At 36.2% G+C, this 17,237-nt stretch overlaps 2 protein-coding genes across 5 annotated transcripts; one reads left to right on the top strand and one right to left on the bottom strand.

Moving 5' to 3' along the window:
• Window positions 1–1,801: 1,801 nt before the first annotated feature.
• LOC110645207 (ATP synthase subunit delta', mitochondrial) lies at window positions 1,802–5,514 on the top strand. Its single transcript, XM_021798276.2, has 2 exons — window positions 1,802–2,192; window positions 4,996–5,514. The coding sequence occupies exons 1-2, from the start codon at window positions 1,926–1,928 to the stop codon at window positions 5,338–5,340; spliced, it is 612 nt and encodes a 203-aa protein (XP_021653968.2). The 5' UTR covers window positions 1,802–1,925; the 3' UTR covers window positions 5,341–5,514.
• Window positions 5,515–6,289: 775 nt separating this feature from the next.
• On the bottom strand, window positions 6,290–10,593 carry LOC110645211 (lon protease homolog 2, peroxisomal-like). 4 transcript variants are annotated; one of them, XM_058137027.1, is made up of 4 exons: window positions 10,458–10,593; window positions 9,378–9,572; window positions 7,173–7,274; window positions 6,290–6,777 (listed from the first exon to the last, which is right to left on the bottom strand). In XM_058137027.1, exons 2-4 carry the CDS (start codon window positions 9,456–9,458, stop codon window positions 6,661–6,663), a joined length of 300 nt encoding a protein of 99 aa, XP_057993010.1. In that variant the 5' UTR covers window positions 9,459–9,572; window positions 10,458–10,593; the 3' UTR covers window positions 6,290–6,660. The 4 variants fall into 4 exon arrangements, with proteins under 4 accessions (XP_057993010.1, XP_057993011.1, XP_057993009.1 ...); XM_058137028.1 differs by lacking the exon at window positions 10,458–10,593 and adding an exon at window positions 10,219–10,310 and having other exon boundaries at window positions 8,010–9,572; XM_058137026.1 differs by lacking the exon at window positions 10,458–10,593 and adding an exon at window positions 10,219–10,310.
• Window positions 10,594–17,237: the final 6,644 nt, after the last annotated feature.

The following is a 17,237-nucleotide window of genomic DNA, read 5'->3' as shown; positions in this document are numbered from 1 at the left end:
ATAGTCAGTGAATACAAACTTGCTTATATGTGTTTCATGCTTGAATTTCGTTGCTTATGATAAGGAAAAGTTGTTTCCCCTTGCTCAGTTTTATCTTGTTGAGTTCTCACCAATCCAACTTATTGCTTGATAATATCATTGATCTAAAAAAAAAATTTGAATTTTCAAATGTGATCGGAATTAGTGATCTTGCTAAAAAAATGATAAAGACAAAGAAGTCTATTTTGTATCTGTTAATTTACAGGCTTATATCTTTGGCTCTGATTTTACCTGATGCAATTGCATATGTTGAAAGTGCATTTTCTGCTATGAAAATTATAAAGAATTGATTACATAATAAAATTGGAGATCAATAGACGGTTTATTATTTTATCACATAAATTGAGAAAGATATTTTTAATAAAATTGATAATGAAACTATTGTGCAGTGTTATCAAGGCGTGAAGACTCACAGGGAACAACTGTAATTTTTTTTAATTTTTATTAAAGTAAAAAAAATTAGAGATATTTGATAATAATTAGCTACTTTATTGAAGTTTCTTTTAATGCTACAAGTCCTTTTATTTTTATGAAAAAATATGAAAAATTTGCTCACCTTATTTGAAATCCTGGCTTCGCCAATGTTGGAACTGTTGTTCATGCAAATAACACACATTGATGATTGAACAAGTAATTCATAGGCAACACCGAGATTAATAATTCTTTGGCCACTTGTAAGAGTTGACAATTTATGCTTTCTAAAAAGCTTGCACATCACTTATGACATCTTCACGTACTTGCACCTCTGAATATTTTGATTCAATGCCTCGCGCAAGTCTCTCTCTGCAAAGGTTCACAAGTAGCGTCACATTGTCTCCACTTGTCTCCACCGAATATCCTCATATGCATTTTTTTTTTATAATTTACCAAACGTGCTCTCCACTTCACCATCATCATTGCTAAATGGATTCACCTTAAGCTCTCTCCACAGTCCTACCCCTAACTTCTATTGTTTCAACCACCTTCGTCGCTGCTGGTGCTATTGCCACTAGTTCGAGCACCAGAACCATTTACTGCACACCCATATCAAATTTACAACCACCAACTCAGAGGGAACCTCCTACAGGTCCACCAATACTTACATGATCATTGTCCTATGATTGAATAGCAAGTGACAACCAATGGGCTTGGTGCGGAGAGTAGCGCTCACCACCGGGTGAAGAGCTTAAAGCTACGGGAGTTTGTTACGTACTCGAAGGAGTGGGCAACGCGATGACAGTCTTAGAATTCAGCCGGCAAAAGTGCAGCAAGAGAGCTTTTCTCATTGATCTTTGCCACCGAGTGTTGTAGAATGAGGATACGTGGAGAGGAAAAATGTTATTCTTTATTTATAATTTAAAAACAAAATATTATTAAAAAATAATATTGGAATTTAAAAAATAAATAAAATAATTCTACGTTGGCATTTCTCTAACAACATTATACAAAATCCTCATCATACTAAAGGCTCGTGCCACTTTGTTACAAATTTAACTTGGACCTAATTTGAAGTGTAATTACATAGCATTTTTTATAATTTTTCCAAAAAAAAATAGTAAATCTATTCATTTTTATAAAATTAATTAATTTATAAATATAAATAAAATCCTGCCAAAGCATCTTATAAATAAAAATATTACTAGTTTCCTATATATTAGTATAAATTGTTAAAATATTTAATTTTAGAATAATGTATATATTTTAACAAATTTTCATTTTTGCCAAAAATAATAATTTAATAATAATAATTCTTGTAAAATACTGAAATTCAAACGAGGGGAAGAAATAGATTGAGGAGGCAAGAGGAGAAAAAAAGAGAACATACACTATATCGCTATCCCTCACTGACACACCTCCTTTCCCAGTCTCCGCATCCTCGCGGCCGCCACCCGCCACTCACTAGAACCATGTTCCGGCAAGCATCGCGCATCTTTGCTCGGCCCATCAATCAACAGCCAAAGATGATGGGTCGAGCCTTCTCGACGGATGTACCAGCCACACCCACCGTCGATTCAACCTTCGTAGAATCATGGAAGAAGGTGATACCGAACATGGAACCGCCCAAAACTCCGTCAGCCTTTATGAACCCTCGCCCGCCTACTCCATCAACCATTCCATCTAAGCTCACTGTCAATTTTGTGCTTCCCTATGCATCTGAGCTCTCCACCAAGGAGGTTTGATTTCTTGATTTTTGACCTTTTATGGGTTTTTTTTTTTTATCTGGGTTTTGCTTGGATTTAGAGATTGTGGTATTTTGTTTGATGAATTTCGTTTCTTATGATAAATTTCCATGTCTGCATTTGTCTGTAATGTTGATCCATTCTTGACATTTGATTGAAGTTATTAAATAAGCGGGGAAATGGTGTGAATATTGACTTATAATTCATCTGATTGGACTTTGGATTATAGTTCAGATTATTCCTGGTTATTGCGATGTACAGTTGATATGAACTCAAGTTGAACCAGTCGGGAACAAGCCACTTAGGTAGAACTCACCCCTGAAAACCAGCTTTCCTAGAGGCTTATTAAGCTCTCACCAATGATTCATAACTTTTTAATTGTAATTTCTTCTAGGCTTTGCTTGAATTTGTAGCTGAATGAATTATAATGTTTTCATCTTGTTTCTTGATTGATTATTTTCATAATTAAGTTTAAAGTTGAGTTTTAGTTGAAAAAAGAAGGAATTATTTTAAGAGTAGTTATGCTTTATGGGCAATTGGGCATTAAACTGTCTTCTAATAATATGCCTTTTACATAACTGTTATGCTTGTTCGAGCAACCTCTTGTTGGATCAGCTCTTGATCATGATTTGGTAACTGCATTAACAAGGACAACGTAAAATTTCTCAGAATGTGTGTGTACTCTTTTCTTTCATATATTTTACTTGTAGGATATAGCAAGGTGTATCTTCACTATTAATAAGATGATGTTGAAGGTTTGCCTTGTCTAATGCCTGGATTTTTTAAATTCTCTGTACTGTTGAAGGAAGTCTTTTCTCATTGTTGTTTAGGTGATGTTGGCTTGTACAAATGTTGACTTGTGATGATGCCAAATATTTAGGATGACGTTGAACAAAGGTGACAGATTGGCCCACCTATCTCATCTCATGGTCTAAGATCTTCACGTGCTCATAATCCTGCTTTTTTAATCTTTTTTTTTTTTTTTTTTGGGGGGGGGGGGGGTGGTTGGTGTTGGGGGGGGAGGGTGTGATGGGGGGCAGGCTGGGGTCTGTGGCGTGCTTTGGAAGTGGGCTCTTCAGCTATAATTGAAAGAATCTGGAAATCCCATGTCTTATCTGTCTATTTGCGCTTTCTTTACCTATGGTTCATCCTGTTAAGAAAGCCACTGATAATTTCAGATCCTTGCCCCCTAGGTTGTGGATTATGACAAGTTGGGTGCAAAGTTGTCTCTGATGCTTACATTGGAATCAATATAACATACTGGTAACGGGGGAAATTCTAGCTATGAATATGTTTCATGTTCAGGTGAATATTTTTGTATAATGAACCATGTGGCCCTTTACTAGATACAGTTCAACAAATTGTTTTTAAACTTCTAGTTTGTGATCTACGTCATCACAAAGCAAATGGCATTGAGATGCATATAGCATGCGAACTAAAATTTGATCTACTCTAGTTAAAATTATCAAATTAATATTTGTTGTTCTGTCTTTTCATGGCATGCATTGCCTATGATTCAAGCTGAGATAGCTTTGCATGAGGAATTATTATAAATGGGAGATGCTCCCATCTAATTTGATATATCCACTTTGATCCTTGTTGGTCCCTATCCTATAGCTTGTTGACGAATCTAAACTTTAGTCCTTGGTTATAAAGCCATAGAATTTTCATAAAACTTTAATTTCCAATATTTTAAATTAAACCACACTTTATTCCTTAAAAATACTAAATTTAATTGCTAATTTTGAAACAGCAAGAACTAAGGTGTGTTTTGTTACAAACTTCGGGGGGTATTTGTTAATTTACCCTGATAAATAACTCATAACTGGCATTAGCCATTAATTGCTCTACCATTAGCTGAGGCATTTCAGTATAAAAGTCTTACAAGATCCTTTAGGAAAATATTAGAAGCTATGCATAACGGTGTTTCCTGAATAAAGGGAACAGAATGTTTTGTCTTACTGACTTATGACTACTTGCTGTCTGCAAAGAATCCTTCTCAGAAAATTCATGCCTATTTTCTGCTGTCGTGTGCCTGGGCCTTGCTGGTCAAATTTTACCAGTAGTAAATGGTGCTTGGCCATGGCTATGACACGTGTGAAGGGCTGCTACATCGTTTGTTATTATAGTTGAATGCCTGGCTAAGCCTGGTTTAACATTTGACTGCTGGATAACAAATTTGCCTGTGTTCCTCTATAATGGATCTACCCCACTTGGTGTTAAAAACATATAAGAAAGATTAATGAAATTACTTTCCACATTTAAGAAAATTGAGAGAAATTAATATAGGAAATAGAAAAACTTAAATAACTTGTGCCCTTTATGATGTGTTTTGATGAAGTGTTGAAATTAATTGTTTACAATTTATTTATAAATCATTTTGCACTTCTATTGAAACTTCTTTTATTTATATTGCTATTGATCTATCAGAAAGTTTGCCTCAGTAGTTCTACACTTGTGAAATGCTTTTCTCTTACTCACTATATTGAACCATGTTTTATATTCTCTTCAACATTTTGGTTTGAGTCAGAGTGTAAGAAACTATTAGATAGGCATATCGAGGTATTTATATCAATGGCTACCATTATTGGGTTTGGGGAGGGAGGTGTTCTTGTGGTTCACATTAGGATATCTTTATAGTTCCTGATCCATGAAACTCTATACTAGATACAATATGGTGGAATTTTTGAATATAGCAGTATTATATTATTGTGATCAAGACCCATTCAGCTGCTCTTATTAACAGCTTCATGCATTCTGAGTGATGATGTTTAGCACTTATGTGCTACTTTCTCAGGTTGACATGGTCATTGTACCTGCAACAACTGGACAAATGGGTGTTTTGCCAGGGCACGTACCCACAATTGCAGAATTGAAGCCCGGGGTCTTATCAGTGCATGAAGGAAACAATGTTACCAAATATTTTGTTAGCAGTGGATTTACATTTATCCATGCAAACTCTGTTGCTGATATAATTGCTATCGAGGCTGTGCCAGTTGACCAAATTGATCCAAGCTTAGTTCAAAAGGGGCTAGCAGAGTTCACTCAGAAGCTCAGCTCAGCTACGACTGACTTGGAGAAAGCTGAGGCTCAGATTGGTGTTGATGTTCACAGTGCTCTCAACTCTGCTCTCACAGGCTAATCGTCCTCTGCATATTGCCTCCAGTATTTTTTTTTTTTCACTGTGCCTTTTTTGTGCTTCATTGGCTATTTACTCTTTTTTCTTCAAAATCTTAAACTGCATGAGCCTATCATCTCTTTGCCTGATTCTCAGAAAGGTAAATAAAGTCTTCAGAAACAAGAAGCTCAAGTCCAAGGCATCTTTTAGCATGGAAGGTTGCTTGCTACCGATTGTTGGCTTGGTAGAGGTTGTTACACCAAAGATAAAATGGAAAATGATCTAGTTAGTGATTAATTTGGAGTGAGCCTATTTAAATCAGGTGCCTTGTTTTTGCTATTGATTTGTTAGTGATTAATCGAAGTGCATGCCTTGAAATTAGATGATCTCAATGGAGCCATATTTAGTGTGCCTGTGTTAAGACCTTGTTTGATTGAACAGGTTCCTGTAACAGGGTGAATATTGGAGGTTACTAACTGGCAACCAGTAGGCATCAGGCATCATCTGCATCTCTCTCTCTCTCTCTCTCTCTATCTCTCTCTTATTCTTGCTGCTTAACGGGTAATAAATAGTATTAGTTTAAATAATTTATAAAATAATTAAAAGAAATAAAAAAAGGGAAATATTTGTCCATCTCACCTTTGCCCCATAGCGTTTCTTCCCCACCTCGCTGCCGTGCTTAACAGCGCAGGAATAAAAACGCTACGACTCACCCTTAACCTTCCTATCAAATTCTCAATGGTTCGACCTATTGTGCAGGCAAATGGCAGTTGGGGAAATCAATTACAATTACCATAAGCAGCACTATTGAAATTTGTCTCCAAACATGATATCAAATTGGCTGAGACAGTCCAAAAGCCCTCTTTATAACATTTACATTCATGTACGGTAGAATTGGTAGCATAAACAAATACAATATACACCTAACAGGCAGTTCTCACACTCGAAGCAAATTACCTGTAAAAATTACCATAAATGGCAAATCAAATGGCAAGCTTTGCCTCTCATGTAAATAATAAATTATACACTATTTCAATTGATCTCGGATTACACAATGTGGGGAGCGTCTCTCACCCTCAACACAGCCAGATATGGAGGGAGGGGGGTGAGGAGTAGGTGTATTTGACAAGGGAAGAAAAATATAACATTAAAAAATTTTTGAAAGATGTATATGATCAGTTCCTTTTGCACCAGTTGGTTGAACTCTTCTTTCTTTGTTGAAACACCATCAATTGAACTTCTTAATGCTTAGATCTTCAGTTGCTGGAGGCAGCAGCTGAATAAATTGAATCCTGTCTGACCGAAGGATAAGATGACAAGCTAAACCCCTCCATCATCATAGATTCAATCAATATCCATGCCTAAAAAGGGTAGCATTGTCAACTTTGAGTGTTGTCTCCATTGGCAACCACCTTCAAATGCTTGATCCAACACATCTTCCATTTTCTTGGCTAGTAAAATCTGTAAAAATAGAAAAATATGGAAAATAAATAGGCGTTGGCAATGCAGCCCATACAGTGCAAACAAAAGACCATTTGAACATCACGGAAATTGAATGGCAGACAAATGCACGTGAGGCAAACATCATGAGAGATATCTCTCATCTAAATATCATGCTCAAGGGAATGATTTCTGCTCCTTTTATCCCGCTGCTCTAATAGTTGGGAGAGATGGGATTTGATCTCAGAATCTTCTCTTTGGAAGAGAATGTGGCTAACAATTCTGTTATGTATGTCTCAGCGGCAAAGGATGCATATATTAAGTTCCAATAAAATTTCAAAGAATACTTCTTTGATAATGTGAGGCCACGTAAATTGAAATTGATAAACATTAAACCATAATTAGAAGTTAATCACTTCAAGACTGCCAAGTACAGCTGATGGTACTTCAACCAAGTCCTTCAAATTTCTTTCTGGTAGTATTACTCTCCGTATTCGATAACGATGTGCTGCCAATATCTGCAAGAAAACAATATAAGAATACACACTTCACTTCTGATATAAGCATGCCAATTTATATGGAACAAGGTGGATATTTAAGCTGCCAAATTTCACAGCTGCGACACTGGTTCTTCAAACGGAAGGCTAAAATTAATATTTGAGAAAGCATAGAATGTGCTCATAGATTAAGCATACCACCATCGTCATGGACCACATGATAACCAATACAACAGTAAGAGCCATCAATTCAGGCATGCACTGCATGTATAATGACAAATGCAAACTCAAACTAGACCAATAAATTTCTGTTCTATACATTCCCATTTTGCTAGAAGTTAAACTTCTGATGTTAAAAGAATTGATGCAGCCTCATCTTTTCACATTCCCAACTGCTTAGCTGGATGGTGGTCATGCAATATGCAGAAAGGTATCAATCCTTACAATTTGAGTGAAAGCCAGCACCATATGGCCATTGCTTGGTAGTATATTCAGTATAATCTTAAAGATAATCCATAGCCACCATTTCAATCCACCACAAAAATCATGGGTAAAACATCATATAACCACACACACAAAATCCATGATTGTATAATTGTATAATTGTATAATTGTATAATTTATCAATAGTTCAGCTCCAAATAGAATAGTGATAACATGAACGGAAGCCAAAAGGACTGATGTACACCATTGCTATATTCCTCTCCTTACTGATGAAGATAACAAAAAGTAGCTGAATATGTGAGTGAGCATTACCTTATCCTTAATACCACCAACAGGAAGCATGAGGCCCCTCAAGGTCATCTCTCCTGTCATTGCTGTAACTGCTCTTATCCTTCTCTGACTAAAAAGTGAAACAAGAGCTGTTACTAGTTCAGTGAAGGCCAAACTTAGTTTGGATGGAGTGGTACTGCCCCAAAGTAATCACTTTAAATATCTCGGCTCAATCTTTCAAATAGATGGGGTATGTGAGGAGGATGTTAGTTATAGGATTAAAGCTGGATGGTTGAAGTGGAGATGGTTGAAGTGGAGAAGTGCCACGGGAGTTTTATGTGATCGCAAAATTTCCAATAAGTTGAAAGGAAAATTTTATCGTATAGTCGTACGACCGGCCATGTTTTATGGTAGTGAGTGTTGGGCACTGAAATAGTCGTATGTGTAAGAGTTGCGAAGATGAGAATGTTAAGGTGGATGAGTGGTCATACTAGACTAGATAAAGTCAGCAATGAGAGTATTAGAGAAAAGTTAGGAATAGTGCCAATTAAGGATAAGTTGAGAGAAATAGACTGAGGTGGTTTGGAGTAGACATACGGAGGCTCCAGTTAGACAAGTAGAGCACATGGAGGAGAGTAGCACAACATGACCTAGAAGCATTGCACATTTCCGAGGATTTAATCCAAAATCATTTAAAATGGAGAAAGAGAATCCATATAGCCGACCTCAAATTCTTGGAATAAAGGCTTAATTGAGTTGAGTTAAGTTGTAAGAGCTCTTACTAGTGTCACACCAGCTGAGGGCCCATCGTTTGGTACAGACCCTGCAGGAAAATGTATATGGATATCCCGGCCCTCAAGGAGATTGATCTCCTGAGCAGCTGTTAAATTAAGATCTGTTGCCCTGGCGCATACCTACAATTTCAGAAGACATTTTCAAACTAACTTTTCCAAGAGCAGAAACTGGAAGGCTTTTCTGCATGACATCTCAATTCATGAGAATATTGCGCAATCAGATATTTCACTTGGCTGCAAATGCTGGACGTGTGAACCAAAAACAGATGAGTAATCACTGGTTCACAACCAATTAAACTTTCAAGATGCATTTTATAATGGGAAACTTTTCAGTGAATTCTTGAAGAAATGAATAATACAACTAAACATAAAACCGAACTGCCCTTTTCTTGAAAGAAATAAAAAAAGGGATAAAAAAGAGTAATGTGAGACAGATGCAATAGACAAAGTAAATTTGAACCCATCTTCATATAATTTACTAGCAAAAGCAACCTCTTGAAGTCTACATAAATTTGACTGCAATTTGTAATACTTAGGGTTCCAGCATAAAGAATAAATATTTATAAGCAATTTAATGAGGCACTATTGATATGCAAGGGCTGAGGATATAGATTACCCATGTCAGTGCTATTTGTGCTGATTCTTTAATAACATCACCAAGTTGCCCAGTGAGATGTAATTCACCCTTTCCCACCATTGCTGTTGCCTCCACAAACTGAACTTCTCCACCAAAGTTGGTCCAAACAAGCCCAACTGATATACCAGGATTTGCAACACACTCTGCAGCTTCTTTATCATCAAACCTTGGAGCCTGCATAATGCACAAGAACATTAGATCTGTTCAGTATTAGGACAAATGCAACATACAATTTAAGTTCTTAAGTCCCACATCAGCTTGGTGTTGGGCAAAAAATGCTTCATATGTGACTTAGGTAATCCTTTCTCCACTACAAGGTATCTTTTGAGGTAGAGTTAAACCCGGTCTATTTTATCAACATAGTAGCAGAGCCAACCCCAATTTCAATGTCGAGCCATCCACATGTCTAGTCCCGTAAACTTCATGCTCTAGATGTCCAATCCTAGGCATGAGGGGAGTATGTCAAGTCTCACATCAGCTGAGGATTAGGCAAAAATGCTTCATATATGACTAAGGCAATCCTCCTTTCACAAGTTGTCTTTCAGGATGGAGTTATCAACACAAGTAATTTGAGAAACCAAAACATTTTGGCTACAAAAGACTTGTTAGTTGTTATGGGTTTAGAACCCTTGGTGCATTAGAATCATCAGAGGTGAGATCATATCAGCTAAAAGTTTTAGGTTGCACACAATAGCATCATATACACTCAGCAAAACAGACATTAGATGCGACAAATGCACTTCTTAGGTTTTCAGCTCATTCCATGTTGCCGAAGTCCTCAATTGAGAAATTTGAAATTGAAAAGAAAAACACTACCTACCACACCAAACTTTCACTTAAGTGAAAATCTTGAGAATTTTCACTTCAAATGTATAACCGAATAGCCTTGAAGGATTTTCATCTGAGCCTGCCAAGCAAGTGCTTCAGTACAAAGCACTTTTTGACAATGAAGTTTCAACAACACAAGCTTAACACCTTGAATAATAAACAAGGATTAAAGAACCCGAAACGTAAATCATCCTGTTGAGAAAGGAAGAGCTAATGAGCAGAATTATTTACCCCTAGTGTTTTCTCCTATATTGTTTCATCTACAACCAAAGGTGAAGCGACCCTGAATGGACTTGATAGCTCATGATTGTTATCATTCATTGGAATGACTTCCATTTCCACTTCAGCTCCATCAGCAAGTCCATTCTCCAACAGTGGTGAAGCCAAACGCTGCATATTTTTGCTCAATGGAACAGCTTGTTCATGCTCTGCAACTCTTAAAGCAGCAGCACGAGCCAAGGCAGCCAAGTTCCTCTCCAGATTCCAAACACCAGCCTCTCTAGTGTACCTCTGAATGACAAGTTTCGCCATAGCCTACCACATTGGAAAGGCATTCAGGATATAAATTCCTCTAAAACATGTGTAACACAACATACGCAATAACTTGTCCAATAAGTGTTCGCCACCAAGAGCTTTTTTTTCTTTCTCATTTTATTTAGGGATTATGAAGAGAGGACGAAATGAGAATATGGGAACAATGATTTTAACCAGATAGTCAAACATGAGTCAAACAGTCTGCAGTTTGCATTTGTGACTAGTGTCATAGTGACTTAAATATTAAAATAAAAGGGCAGAACTGAAGATTATTGCTTGTAATTATTATGTACCACGTTAGGGGAAAAAAAATATAAGGATTGGAAGAACCATTTAGAAAGAATAAATTCAAGAACTGGATGACAAACTTACAAAATACCAAAAGCACTCTTGGTTTCAAAGAGTTCAAAAGAAGAAAACGACACTGATAACTGGTTCTAATAATCAGCAGATACATGAATCACTATGTTCACAAGTCAAAACTTAAAATTGGATATGCAAGTCATGGCAACAGGAACAAAAAAAAAAAAAAAAAAAAAAAAAAAACCAGAGCCATCCAACCGACGGACAATACATGAACGCATCTTTTCATGGATTTGAACAACTGCAAGTATTGACTGACCATGAAGAACAATAAAAGCGCAAGTACTTCGACAATGGCTTACAAAGAAATAATTTGCACACCAATATAAAATGTTCCTGGTTTTGACTCATATGATAATAAGGAGCAAGATGTTCTGAACTATAAAATTTGACGAAATAAAAATAAAAGTAAAATGATTTTCTTAATTACAAAAATCACCTATGTTATTAATTACTTACCTCTGGAATTTGAAGAAATTCTGTACTCAATCCATGCTGATCCATGATCTGTGTACACTGTTACCTTAGATCCCACAAGATAAGACCTGAATTTATCTATTGCGAATACCACTGTCAAAAACTCTTTCTCTGTAGTAGAGTAATTTATTTGGGCATCATCTAAGGTCCTACTTGCATAATATATTGCATACACCTTCTTATCTTTCCTTTGTCCCAAAACAGCCCCAATGGCATAATCGCTAGCATCGCACGTCAACTCAAAAGGTAATGATAAATCGGATGGCTGCATAATAGGAGCAGATATCAAAGCTTCTTTTATCCTGCAAAAAGCATTCATACAATCAGTATCAAAATGAAATTCCATACCTTTACTCAATAAATTGGTAAGAGGTTTAGAAATCTTAGAAAAATCATTGATAAATCTCATGTAAGATTCAGCATGCCCCAAGAAACTCCTCACTCCTTTCACAGATGTCGGGGGTTGCATTTTCTCAATAATTTCTACATTTGCTTTGTCTACCTCAATACCCTTATTTGACACAAGGTGTCCCAAAAAATGACACTTTTCCCAATTCAAAACTAAATTAGACTCTTCACATCTCTGCAAAACTTTAGACAAGTTAGATAAGCATTCACCTAAAGATTTACCATACACAGATATCGACACTATATTTTGGCCGATCACCGAGGTTAAGGGACTTTAAATTGACTCCCAGCCGACGTCTTTCAATCACAAATCACTTCTTCAAACACATCGATTGCTCGATCATGAAATAAATCGATCCTACACTTAGTTAATTATTTTTCGATCTCTTATCAGAGGGGTTCGAACCAATTTCAGGTCTCCGTACCCTCCAGTCTTACCTTCCGATCTCCCTTTTAAAAATATTGTGAAAAGTCATTTAGCTAATGCTAGAATCGGGTTCCTCACTTATATGTCCCAGATATTCCTTAAAATAAAGTTAAGGTTTGTAACACCCCCATTTGTATAGCCTGGTATATTTCACTGTTCCGGTGACCGGTGTCGGTCCGGACAATTAAAGAGATTAGAACTACACTTAAGACAACTAGAAAAGCCATAAACACAAATAATTAGTAATGTTCAATTAGTTGAGTATAAATAAGAAAAACAGAACATAAGAAGTTAAACGAGCCGAGAGTCACAGCGATGGGTGACCTTCTCGGAAACGACTGCGAAGTCATTTTAAACTCAAATTTTGAACCGTAAAAAGTGACGCTGCGGTCCTTAGGACCCTTATAAACACGGTGGAAAAGAGAAAATCACGAAAAAGAACTGTTAAGCTAGTTAAATAATTAGATCAGGGAGCCGGAAGAAATATTAAATTATTTGCAAACCGGGATGAACCAGCGAGGGGCAATTTGGTCAATTGACCCTGAGAGCTGACTCCTGACCTAGCTGTCAAATAAAATCGGAGAAAAGAAAATTTCGAAATCGAGAATTAAATTAAAGAACTAATAAAAAAAAAAAAGAGAAAATGAAAAAGTTAAAAAGGTGTAGGAATATGACATCATGCATGATATCATGCATGATGCCATAAGTCATATAATTAATAAATTAATTAAATGGATTTTTGAGTCTTCCATAAGGATAAAAACAAAAGAAAAGAAAAAAAAAAAAAAAGGTAAAAAGCCTCATCTTCCTCACCATTTACGTTTCTCTCTCCCTCACCATTGTAAACTTCCATTAAAGCTTGCTTTAAGCTTTGAAACTACCATTAAACCCCAAATCCTCCCATACTTGCTTCACAAAAACTTGATTTAATCACTTGAGAGGAAGATTGGTCATCAAAGAATTGAAGAAAATTGAGAGGAAGTGAAAGTTCAAAGACACCTAACAAGGTAAGTAATGCAAACTTCAAGTTTTTAGTTTAATTAGTGTATGTATAGCATCAAGAGCATAGAAATAAAATTAAAATAAAAAAAAAATATGTGTGAAGGACTAAACTGAAATTCGTCCAGCAGGGAGGAGAGAGTGATTTGCATGAGTTTGATTGAGTTAAATATGTTAAGATGCTTGAATGAGTTGAAAGATTGTATTTATATGCTTTGAATTAGTTAATTGCAATGGATTCGAGTGGTTAGGATTTGAGACCTAGGGTTTTGAGGCAAAAATTTGAAGAAATTTGTAAATGGTATCTTTGACCTAATGTGAAGTGAAAAATGGTCATTTGTGATCAAATGAGGTGTGTTAGAAGTGTTGGAATTAAAAGCCAATTCGGATTGGATAAGGTCATGTGCTGGTAGCATGACCAAAATCTCCTTTGAGGAACTAAAAATGAAATTTTATAAATCCAATGGATATGGGACCAATTGGGGATGAAAATAGGCACTAAATGACACAATTTTCATTTAGGAAGGATGCCCAAAAAGTGACTAAAACCTAGTAAACAAATTGATCAAAGTTGAAAAATTGCAGGCTGCCACTGCACAAACTGACCAAATGAACAGTGTTTGTTCATTTAGTCATAATTCAAGCTAGGAAGGTCTAAATGACCTGAAATTTTACCAGTTGTTATATGAGATATAGATCTAAAACTTTCATGAAGAACACAAACCCAAATTATGCCATTAACCAAATCAAATTACTGAGCAAAGTTGGGTCACTGAATCTGCAGACTGCAGATTTGCTATTTGAATAGTAAAGTTTCAATCGCTATAACTCTCTCTAGAAAACTCCGATTTAGGCGATTCTTGAACCGATGGAAACCTAAGACATAGTAGAACATTTCATATGAAGAAAATTAGACCAAATTATGGACTTAACTTGATCAAATTGCTGAACGAAATTGGATCAACAAATCTGCAGAACCAAAATTCTGCAGCATGAACAGTAAATGTAATTTGCTTATAACTTGTGCTACAAAACTCCAATTGGGGTGATTCAAAAAGGAGAATAAACTTAAGACAATAGGGAACATTTTCTATGAAGGAAGTTTTGCCAAATTCCAACAGTAAAATGATCAATGAAACAGTGCAACTTAGGACTCCAAAACCAAAAATTTGGCAATTTTGCCTAAAAGACCTAAGTTTTGAGAAAATGACTAAAACCAACAAGTTTAGTAACCAAAATGTGGTATGTGGGTGAAGTTGGAGTTCCCATACCTATTAAGCCTTAGAAAGTCAACAATTTGACTTGAATAGTGTAGTGAATAGTAACCCAAAACATAAAATTTCGAGAACGTCGAGTTTAGCACGTTAGAGCTAGGTAAAAATGAGGCTAAATTTATTTTGGATTTATGTTAAATTCTAGTACTGAAACATTGTAAAATTGTGTGTTTTAGTTGAAAAGAATACCGGGAAGGAACCCGAGGAACCGAGTCGAGGCCAAGAGGCAACTCGCTTGAGGTTTGTGCACAACGTATACTTTTTATAATCATCTTTTGCATACTGTTTTGAATAATGTGAAATATTGGATTATGGCATTCTTATGATGTTTGATCTAAATTGTTGAAAGTTATTATGTATATTTGAAATGACAATGTTTAGCAAATTGTTAAGATAAGTTTTGAAACCACAGTGTCATGACCATATATTTGAACACCTCACTAGCACGACTAGTGGGGGTAATTAGTTTCAAATTTTGATTCCTTCTCTGGAGAAGTGTTGAGGTGTGCCAGTAGAAGAGGATGTGAATGGATATCCATATATTTGAGCTAGCTAGCCTTGTGATGTGATTTCTCTTTAGCCTCTGGCTATTGAGATTCTATTTGTTTCGAATGGCATGATCTAACTGTGGGTTTTATGAAATATGATTTGATACTTCAAAATGAAATTGTTTGGGATTAAAACCTCATAAATTATGTTTTGTGTTTAACTTGCATGCTCAGTTCAAATTTTGAATAAATGTGATTTAAGTTTTGCATAAAGATTATTTTAGTATGTTGTGCACCACTGAGTCCTAGTACTCAGCGATAGCTTCTATTCTTTGCCGCATGAGAGACTGAAGACTAGAAAGCGTGATGAGTGCTAAAGATTGAGGATCATTCAGCTTGAAGTCTTCAGGTATAATTTATACCCTAACTGTAAATATTTCTTTTGATGTATATATTGTACATAAATGTATGGACATGTAAAAATGGGTCTTGAGCAGTTTGTATAAAATTTGTATAAAGTTGTAATATATATTGTAGTTTGAAATTCTCTTAATGTAAATTTTGTAATGATGTATCTAAATTATTTTGTTTCTAATGAAATATGAATGGAACTATTTATTTAAATTGAATGAAATGGATTGCTAGTATTTTGATGATCATTGGATAGTGGATTTGAAATTTGAAAGTTGATAAATGTGTTGAGAAATTGATTGAGATTGAGCATGAAATTGAAGCAGTTGTTGAGAAAAATTTTTAGAAGTGCTTTTTACAGGTATTTGAAGAACTGTTTTCTCAAAATACAGAGGGAACTCTGTCCAAATTTTTATAAAATTTATGTAAAAAAAAAATGGGCCAAAAATATTAATTAGGTTTAATTTTAACTAAATGTTTTAAGTACTTATTAGAAAATACTCACCACTTATCAAAGGGTACTTAATGAGTTATCGGTAGGTGAAGTTTGGTAGTTCATTAGGTATTCTACGGGATCATGTTATGCCTTACAGAGGAGTAAGGTGTGACAAGGTTTCAGTCCGATTTAATAATGATTCCGATCTTAAGAATTCGAATCAAGTCTTTCCAATTTTAATGTTTTAAAGTTCCACTCGGTGTTTGGTCATGGCTTAGACAGATCTCATACTGACAATGTTTTTCCGACCTCTTATACTTTGGTTAATAGTTGCTTTTAAATTTGATGTTCTAATACGTTCAAAAAATCAAGTACTCATACAATTGGGGTGCTTTCCGATCTCATCAAGAAATTGAACAAAAAGAAAGGACTTTATTGCATCTCAAAATAAAATTTACAAGTCATTCGGCTGGAGGGTCTCCACCAGCCTGTTCTCTAAGTACATCGTCATTTCTCTCATTCTCTCTCTCTCTCTCTGGATCCTCATCGCTCTCATCTTCGACCTCTGGGGTGAGCACGTTCATCCAGGAGAAGTCCTCTTCAGGATACCGCTTCTTTAGCTCGACCATAAGGTCGTTATGGGCATTCACATAAGCCCCGGCCTCCTTCGTAGTGCTCTCCTCTTCCTTAGCTTGAAGTTCCTCATCCTTGGCTTGGAGCTCTTCCTCCTTCGCCCGAAGGTCTTCAACATAACAAGCGAGATTGACAGACCGACCAACTCGGGAGTCTTCAAGTTCTCATTCCACCTCCGCTATCCTCTCTTCATAATGCCTCATCCGCTCTTCCATTCTAGCGATGTAGTCGTTAGCAGAGGAGAGCTGAGCTTGTGCAGCTGAGGCATCTTGGACCGCCTTAAGGATCTCTTTCTTTAAAGCGTGGGCTTTCTCTCTGAGTACGTGCTGATTAGCAATGGCCTCTAAGCCCAAGCTCATTGTTTGAGCTAAGATGTCATCCATGCTCTCCTCTACCAACCAGTTCGGATCTTCTTGGAAGCAGATGGAAGCTCCCATGACTTTGGCCAGGTTGGGATTCCCCCTTGTAAAGCGATTCCTTTCCAACGATTGGATCAGAAGTTGAGTGTCACAGGAAAGTGTCCTAACCGTGAGACCGGAAGACTCCCCTTCTACATTGGAA

Source organism: Hevea brasiliensis, chromosome 15 (assembly GCF_030052815.1).
Source record: "Hevea brasiliensis isolate MT/VB/25A 57/8 chromosome 15, ASM3005281v1, whole genome shotgun sequence".
NCBI classification, from domain to species: Eukaryota; Viridiplantae; Streptophyta; class Magnoliopsida; order Malpighiales; family Euphorbiaceae; genus Hevea; species Hevea brasiliensis.
Note: the sequence above shows the minus strand (reverse complement) of the source record. Positions and strands in the feature narration are given on the sequence as shown.